General features: G+C 42.7%; 4 protein-coding genes across 4 annotated transcripts; 1 reads left to right on the top strand and 3 right to left on the bottom strand.

Annotated features, from left to right (window-relative positions):
* On the top strand, positions 1-1,150 carry MELLADRAFT_69898 (uncharacterized protein; the record flags this gene model as incomplete). Its single annotated transcript, XM_007419086.1, has 8 exons — positions 1-138; positions 250-363; positions 477-537; positions 666-709; positions 882-964; positions 987-993; positions 1,023-1,073; positions 1,133-1,150. The coding sequence occupies 8 exons, from the start codon at positions 1-3 to the stop codon at positions 1,148-1,150; spliced, it is 516 nt and encodes a 171-aa protein (XP_007419148.1).
* Positions 1,151-2,469: 1,319 nt separating this feature from the next.
* Positions 2,470-3,181, bottom strand: MELLADRAFT_84847 (uncharacterized protein; the record flags this gene model as incomplete). Its single annotated transcript, XM_007419091.1, has 5 exons — positions 2,470-2,579; positions 2,647-2,813; positions 2,880-3,047; positions 3,089-3,117; positions 3,176-3,181. The coding sequence occupies 5 exons, from the start codon at positions 3,179-3,181 to the stop codon at positions 2,470-2,472; spliced, it is 480 nt and encodes a 159-aa protein (XP_007419153.1).
* Positions 3,182-3,907: 726 nt separating this feature from the next.
* MELLADRAFT_84848 (uncharacterized protein) lies at positions 3,908-5,109 on the bottom strand (the record flags this gene model as incomplete). The annotated part of the gene is made up of 4 exons (XM_007419090.1): positions 3,908-4,252; positions 4,329-4,475; positions 4,551-4,567; positions 4,659-5,109. 4 exons carry the CDS (start codon positions 5,107-5,109, stop codon positions 3,908-3,910), a joined length of 960 nt encoding a protein of 319 aa, XP_007419152.1.
* Positions 5,110-6,608: 1,499 nt separating this feature from the next.
* Positions 6,609-7,709, bottom strand: MELLADRAFT_69899 (uncharacterized protein; the record flags this gene model as incomplete). Its single annotated transcript, XM_007419089.1, has 5 exons — positions 6,609-6,611; positions 6,634-6,675; positions 6,746-6,814; positions 6,874-7,434; positions 7,686-7,709. 5 exons carry the CDS (start codon positions 7,707-7,709, stop codon positions 6,609-6,611), a joined length of 699 nt encoding a protein of 232 aa, XP_007419151.1.
* Between the last annotated feature and the right edge of the window lie 1,207 nt (positions 7,710-8,916).

Consider the following 8,916-nt stretch of genomic DNA (forward strand, 5'->3'; position numbering starts at 1 on the left):
ATGTCTACTGACACTGGGCAAGTTCTCAACCAACAACTATGTACTAAAGATATGGTCAACTGCACATGTACGCACTACAAGTTGGGTGTAGTTGATAATATCTTCAGTGCGTTCCACAGTGTCAGTGGTGATGCTCATGTAAGTATCAACTCAGGAAGTTCCAACCATGCACTACAAGTTGGGGGTAGTTGACCAAAAAAGTGACCTTCAACAGAGTCAGTGGTGATGCACACATCAGGATATCTTTAGTGCGTGTTTAGTCTACGTACTAAAGATATGGTCAACTACACACTTACGCACTACAAGTTGTGCTTAGTTGACCATATCTTCAGTGCGTTCAACATTGTCAGTGTTGATGTGCATGTAAGTATCAACTCAGCAAGTTCCAACTACGCACTACAAGTTGTGCATAGTTGACCATCTCTTCAGTGCGTTCAACAGTGTCAGTGTTGATGCGCATGTAAGTATAAAATCAGCAAGTTCCAACTACGCACTACAAGTTGGGCGCAGTTGACCAACAAATTGACATTCAACAGTGTCAGTGGTGAGGCACATGTAAGTATTGCCTGAGCAAGTTCTCAACCAACAACCCACCGGTGCAACAACCTGGCTTCCCCAGGAGCCTGTGTAAAGAGTGACCAACCACGTTTGACTAAATGAGACAGTGAACAACAACCTGAGGAAGTTGAATCTGGCCCATAATAAGCAAGTAAGTTGTCTCTGGTATAATACATGCAACTCACAATGGTTGAAGTCTAAATGATGATTGTTCCACCAGGAGTCAGGTGTGGTGTGAATGTGACACAATAAATAATCACATGTTTTGAATTTAAAACACGAGTAAGTGACATCATTATATGGAAGTTATGAGTTATCTCAAGCTTATTGAAGAAAGCTTTGCAACAAACAAATGGGACTTGCACTTCAGCATAAAATTTTATACTCACTGTTGTACTCAACCTGAGTAAGTTTACTCAGGTCTACAGTAAGCAAGTAAGTTTTCCCTGGTAGAATACATGCAGCTTGCAATGTTCAAAGTCTTACTTACTCAGAGGTTCATACCCACAAGTCAGGTATGAATGATGAGTAATAAATAAGTATTATGTGTGTTACACAATACATAAAAAATTAGCAAGTTACCACATTATAAGGAGATTACAAGTAATCTCCATTTTCAATACATTAAACCACAAGTCAGGTGTGAATGATCAGTAATAAATAAGTATTATGTGTCACATGTTACACAATACATAAAAAATGAGTAACTTACCTCATTATAAGGAGATTACAAGTAATCTCAATTTTCAATACATAAAAATGAGTAAGTGATATAAATTATGAGGAATTTATAAGTTATCTCAAGATTACTTATAAATAAGTTATAAGTTATTCCAAGTTTAATGAAGAAAACTTTGCCACAATCAATTGGTATTTGCACTGATGCATCAAACTTTATCCTCACTGGTGTACTCAGGTTAAATTATTCTGAAAGTGTTGGTATCAGTCGTACACATTAAAGTGATTGTATTATACTCTGTCAGAGACGATAATGATTAATGACATCATTGCACAATCAGATGATCTAGATGTCTCTTACAATGAGATAGAATTTCATAACAATTAACTCAATGTATACCAGATGTATGGCTAATCATAGCCCCACACCTCACCATTCATGTCATATAGAAGGTCATATACATGGTCTTCCTGTTCCTCATACAAGTCCGGATCCTCAGCTTGAATTACAGGAGCACCCCCTAGCATCATCCACTCCTCGCCTGCCCAGTCACATACCCTCCCCCAAGATATCCCCAAAGCCTCATCGATTTTGGCACAACCTTCAAGATCTCCACGAGTCTCCTGAAGCCCATGCTTGAGGTCGCGGTTCCAATTGTGCCACAGCTTGCAACAGCTCCTTGATATAATAGTGTGCAGGGACATCTTCCTACTCCGGCAGGCTGGATCGTCTTCTGAAATTCCAGACAGGTCAGAGTCGCTCCTCAATAGAATTTAATCATAGAACTGCACTTTCCTTGTTCAATTTGTGTCTTAAAAGAAATGATTCTCTCATGATATTCATTTGCCCAACCAATCATCTGCCGGACTTCCCTGGCAATGCGTCTCAGCTCCTCGACAGCACTCCTTTTCAATAAAGTTGCATCTATGCCAGCTCTACACTTGTCAGCATGTTGTCCATGCTCTTCTTCATCAACCTCACCCCGATTCCAGAAAGCATCCTCTAACGACATCAGCATGACCGTTCCAAGGTCAGGGAGTGGAAGACGTGTCGCCCTTGAGAAATCGGTATGGTACTTTTGAACTTTGCGCTCATACGTTTGATACTTCACACGTAGGGTTGCTGTCTTCTTGGTGTGTTGACGCGCATTGTATTGTGCATTTCGCTGACCTATCAAACCAATAAAAAAATCCTAAACTGGTATAATCCCCATCAGTATGTATATTACAACACTAACCAGTATTATGATGCCGACGTAGCCTAGATTCGGTGAGGCCAACTTTGGCCTCATAAAGGTTGCTTCGTGCGATCAATATGGCTATAAGTGCATTGGTTCTGTTGTCTGTTATGAGTCACAAAGGACAGTTCGTTAGCTCGGCCCATTAAAATATAAATTAGATGGAAGTTACCAGTTGCCCCAGCCAAATCTCTAAAAGCAGCCCCTCCTAGGGCCGTTGCAACCGCCTCGATTTGCTCTTCTACATCAGCAACAGTAGCTGGTAGAGCCATTAGGTCATTATTTTCAGCCTCAGTTCGTGCCCTCCTTCGGGTTCGTTGTATGGTCCTGAGTCTTTCGCTGGAAAGAATCAAAACACAGTCAAAATCATAACAGGGGAATAATTATAGGCGAATCTTAACTTACCGAGCCCCTATGAGCTCCTCCTCTAAGCCTAGTAACACAGCAATCAATTCTTTTTTCCGACTTTTCTGCTCATTCATCGCATCTAGCTGCCAGGCCTTTTGTGTAGTCCACAGGTTCTTGAAGAATTGAGCACCATGGCCAGGGTAACCTTCGTCTGGGGTCTCAAGGCTTCTGAGTGTCTGCTCAGCGTCTTGAAGCCTTGCACATACCTCTTTCTTTCTGCGTACAAGATTTCGCGCTGGTAGATATGTTTCAGCCTGTTTATTGGAGGAATCAAAAAGAATAGAAACACACACCTGCATGATATCGGCGGATGATGTTGCAGTGGTCTGCCTTCATGCTAATTGCATTAACTCGATGTTGTGATGTTGAATAACGTAAAGGTGACACAAAAGGATTCAGATCCATCCAGTTTCTCTCACAACCTTCACCATCGGAAAGGCCCCATCCCACGTTGAGCCTCGGATTCCAGAGGAGCTGGCAAGCCCATCGATGGACATATGCGTGAAATACACTAGTACCAAACTTTAGTCTTCCAAGCTGCCGATCTTCTACAAACATCTCCCGCTAGTAGAAGATATCAGCTATTGAAACCACATTTGATTAAAAAAATTGTGCTAACGTTTACAATCCCATTCTCTATTGTACATCCTATGTCATAGAGAAAGCCTATCCGCTGCGGATCAAGACCAAGATCTTTAGTAATAATCAAAATCCAATTGATCAAGGTATAGCTATAAAAGAGCCTAGGGACAATGATGAAAATCAAACAAATAATAAGTCAGTCTGTCTCACGAGTCAGAAGATACTGCACCTCACTTCTCCCCGCTTTGAACAATATTTGTAAATCGAAGCGGGTGGTCATGACGGCAAGTCATCGCCATGAGCCCTGTTTCATCACATCCAGCCCAGTGCCCCTTTCCACGAGTGTCATTTGCTGATGTGTGTTGGTCCGCGCAGGCTTGCTGCATAAAAGACATTAATATTAGCATGGTACCATTTGATTTATGAATTATATAAATAATGAATTATACAAAGTCATCGTCGGAAAGACCAGATAGTCGTTGTTCCATTTCGGTGACTTGCTGATCCGGAATGAAAAGTTTTGGCATCTTTGTTGCCGTTTTGGCTGCTTTGGTTCCGGCACTTATATGCCTTCGATGTTGGAAATTTCCATCAAGGCAAACGATGATGTCGGGCTCCGATAAGATCAGCCCACTCTTGACAGGAGGGCCAAAACACCAAGGGCAGTTCTCGGCTAACTTGTCCTGTGTGGTAAGTTGGAGTTCAGCATCGAGCGCGGTTTCGGTCATTGTGAGCATCATTTGATAGGTGTCTATTACCCAAGACAGAGGTGTATGCCATTCGCGAGGCTAAAATAAGGTACATTATGAGACAGGTGTTAAAAATACAATGTGGTAAACGTTCATACTGACTACAAAGGCTTACCCAATCACTCTTTGTGAGCATGAGCGGATTAAACACGTCAAGAAACTCGTCCAGGCCGCGAGCAAATGGGCCTACACGTGTGGTACAATATTTCCATACAACATGGTAGAATCGGAGGAGCCGTATAGAAAAAGCTGTCACAGGGTACTTTGGTGAGCCGCCAATGTATCCCATGAGGATAAGCCTTGTTAGATCGCTTTGATGACAAGAACAGAAGCGAACCCTAGCCTTGCGTCTGACTTGTGAGTGTTCGGTGGTGTATTGTAGTTATCAGTAATAGTTTTAAGGACTGGAATAGCTTTATTCAATACATAAGGGAAGTGTGCTTACATAAAATGTCTATGAGATCAATATTTCGTTCACGCCATTGACTAGGTGGGCAGTTACATGCCGGCTTGTAATCAAAGTCCCAAAACGCTGGATTTCCCCATTCGGAAGTCTTGAGATGACATTCGATGTAGGCATTGAACATCTCTTGTGATGACTGTTCCAAGAGGAGATTGTGTTGTCGTCGCTCTTCTTCGATTCGTTCTTGATATATCTCGTCGATGAAATCGGGATGTGGAAGGTGATCGGCTATTTCTTCAGGTAGGAGAGGCTCTAGATCACCATCGCCGTAATTAGCCATATCATGGGGAATCGGAGGTGCACGGCGGGTGTTTGCGATGACGGCTGCAAGCATACGTTGAAAATGCGCCTTTTGTAAAGGCGTCTTGGGAGGCTTGAGCCAATAAGGCTTTTGAGGTCGAAATGTTTGGTGCTTTCCTTTGAAACGAGACATTTGAATGAAATGAAATTGTGAGAAAACGGAAACTGGAAGGTAATCAATGGATGAGTGATGTATCAAAAGATGGGAAACAAGGTAACATACATACATACTTGATTCAAACGCAACCCCTGTGAAACACTCAAACCTGTGAAAGAATCTACCTGTGACACACTCAACAGCGCATGGCTGTCAGTATCTTACACAAGTGTTAGCTTTTTGGATAGTCAAAGTGACACGGTTTTGTTAGCAAACACCACAAAGCAATATTTTGAAAATGATGATAATAAAATTAGTGATGGACATTCTGTAGAAATCCCAATTTTATTATACAAAACAACAGAATAAGTAACACCATAAATTATTACATTGACTACCCCTCATCGGATGATGAGAGGACTTCTACAGCTTTGTTGTCAGGGTTTAATAAAGGTCTTTTCGCTACTATCAAGGGTATTACATGATGAATGAAGATATCTATTTGAGGTTGAAATTTTTGTGTCCAATCAGCTGCCTTGGGACATGCAAGATTGTACCATTCTGTCCATGGACGAGGAATAGGGATAGTTGAGAGAGGAGATGAAAATGAGATAGACAAAAAGTGAGCGCCTTGTCAATCATAACAAACAAAGATAGGTGAGTAATCATTCATGGGACAATCGAGAGGGAAGGCTGTAAAATTTTCTTGTTCGTGGCCTTTACTGTAAACACAGAAGGGCCTGTTGTAAGTAGTTGCAATAATATAAATCATTCGTGCTGAATCAAGCCATAGTGAAGGGTCGTTGAGAACTTCTTTCCTGCGGGTTCTGATGGCTGCAATGTGCTCAGTAACACCACCATCACCTCTCTTGCGAGTTGTTAGGTGAGCCTTGTAGAAAGCAGGTTTAGACTCCAGTTCAGCAATCAGCTCATTTCGAACCGCAAGCCAGTCGTCTTGGGTTCGCCCCAAGCTGATCGCAATAGCCCGATAACCGCAATGTCCATCACCGAGTGGGTCCCGAACAGACGGTAGGTATTCATGGAGCCAATCTGGCACTCGAACATCTTGTGTAACTCGATCAGCCTGTGCAATCAAAGGTTTAGTCTATTTGTCTTTCAAATGGGCAAGTCATGAATGGACACATGTCACGTACACACTTTTTTTGAAACTTGATTGCGTGTAGACCTACGGGTTCCAGAAGACGAGGTGTCAAGTTTATTCCTGGTAGACCTTCGAAGGGGGCTGGGTTGTTTCTGATTCTTACGTCCCTTGGCACCAGATTGAGTTTTGGTGATAGGGGTGGGCACCTTTATCACCAAATTGAATCATCCATCCAAGTTAGTCATGTGCCAATAGTTTGAGTGGTCAGGAATTCGACTCACAGGTAAGGGGTGAGATGGAGCAGATACAGGAGCAGGAGGTGTGTTACATGTATTTCGGGATGGTAGCAAGCTTTCAAATTGAAAGCTTTCATCTTCTTCATCGTGAGGACCAACTGGGGATGAAAGCTACATTGAAAGGTCAGTCGATTGGATTACTGCAAGTGTTGAGCAACTCACCAAAGGTGTTGTCTTGTGAGTCAGAGAATCGGGAGGTAAAAGCTAAAGGGTTGGTTTTTGATTGTTATCACATGACCTAATACTTCGACTTTAGAATGATATTGCAACTCACCAATGGGTCAGGTAGGCAATCATGAGGTGGTGTAGGAGGCCGTGAAGCTTGTGAGACATTGGTTGAAAACTGTGACGCTCTAATCAGCCTTGAATTTTAACAAGACAGGTTGATGAATTATCGCTTACCGAATGTTCTGAATCGTAGTCGACCAATCGATTAAAAGTGGGGGGTTTTGTGGATACAGTGTTGAATTCCTGGAGACAAGGCGGAAAAGAGTTATTGGAGTTGTTGGCCATAAGGTTTTCCTGTTGGTCTTGATCTGCTTGATCGGGTAACGAGAAGCTGCGAGTCAAGCTGCCTAAGTTGTCATCACAATCAAAGTTGGCATGTGGAAGTGTCTGAACGCTTAAATCCGGTAGTGTGTGAAAGATTTGACCAGGTGATGGAAGCCGAGAGGAGCAATCAGAGCCTGGAGCAGGATTCGTGGATTTCAAGTCATCAGCATCTAAAGTGAGGGATTTGTCAATCGTAGAGTCGGTTGCATTGATCTGATGGGGTGATGGAAGCTGAGGAAGGTCATATAAGTATTGAGTTGAATCTAAGTTGTGAACTGGATGTGTAGCAGTTGTAGTTTGAACCTTGTTCTGCTTTTTCTTGGGCTGGGCTGTAGTGTGAATTGATTCTAAGTGGTGACCTTGTAGCAGGGATACATGGTATCCCGGTACAGTCGACCCATTCGGGTCGGGCTAAAACCTTTTAGCCGTACAGAACAGACTAAAGGTAACAAAGAGATAAAGACGTGCTGAGCTAAAGAGGTGGACGCCCTCCACAAATGCTCAGCACTTCAGCTACATCGCTCAAAGGAGCAATGTCTACCAATGACTCAATAACCTCACCTCACGAAAGGTGATACAAAGAAGTCAAAAGAGAGACTCTCTCTTATCTCGAGAGAGTCACTCTCCAATCAGTTGAGTCCCACTTATTGGCTCTTGAGAACCACAAGTTCGCCTTCCTGCTCCATTTTGTATAAATAGAGCCCCAATTCCCTTATTGCAATAAATACCCAGTTCATATAAGCAAGAATTGCTCTCTTCTGGAAACCGTGACTTTTGCCTAATTGCCTTCCATTCTGATCCTTATCACAACTGTCGACAATCTATTCATAAGCACTTGATTCCTACTTTTATCCCGTAAGGTTATCACCCCCTAAGTCACTTAACCGTTCCTGTCCTAACCTTAGTTCTGGTCCTGTTACAACCTCCAGAGTCAACGACTGGAAGGGTCGTAGTAACTGTATTGTGAGATTCGAAGTTAGTAACTGGAGGAGGCTTAGGCAGTGTAGTGTCGGTTCCTTTGATGTGTTGGGACAATGGAATCTGTGGAAATTGATCCAAGTCGTGAACTGGCAGTGTCGCATCTTTGGTTTTGGTCTTTCGCCGCTTTTTCTTGAGAGGAACTTGTTCGAGAACCACATTTTCGTTCTGTCACATTAAAATAATATTAATGAGTGTAAAAGATGTGATACGATATTTATAAATGGAAAGATGTCTCACTTCTTTGGTTTCTGTTCCAGTAATTGGGATCTCTTGTGGAGCTTGAGATACTTTGGGTCGATGTGGTAGAACGGCTTTTTCCAAGGTGTCCTGGGGTGACTGGGGGAGGGGGGGAATATGGTACTTATCAAGAACTTGATGAATCTCAGCAAGGGCTTGCGACGGATCAACATCCGAAAGCTGTGACAGCTTGTTCGATATCTAATGGATTGGGTGTCAAATGAGCTGGAAGAGGAGACTGGGGTTTTGGGGTGGTGCTGAGACTAACTAGGTTGGATCAATGCCTGATAGTAGTTAAGCTCTCGCCACTTGCGTTTGTGTTATTGGTGGCCTATAGACAGATGAAGGCAGAAATGATATCTCGATCAGTTATGGGAATTGGGCTGAGTAGTTTATAAGTAGACTCACATTAGGATTGATTGGTCCATGATTATGAGTAGAGTTTTTGATAAAGATATACCAGCTACCCACAGGAGGGGTATTTGAGTTGGGAACAATCTGCTGAAGTGCACTTGGAACGTTGGGTTGGATAACCTGTGAGGCCGTGAGGGCAAACGGACAGTCTGTTTTCTGTGAAGTCGAAGTTTCTGAGGGTTTTGTGCCAGATCAATGGCAGACAAAGCGATATTTTGTTGCCCCTGACGATCGAATAGTCAGCTTATATCCATTCGCTCA

The sequence above is a fragment of the Melampsora larici-populina genome (genome assembly GCF_000204055.1).
Source record: "Melampsora larici-populina 98AG31 unplaced genomic scaffold MELLAscaffold_126, whole genome shotgun sequence".
In the NCBI taxonomy this organism is placed as follows: domain Eukaryota; kingdom Fungi; phylum Basidiomycota; class Pucciniomycetes; order Pucciniales; family Melampsoraceae; genus Melampsora; species Melampsora laricis-populina.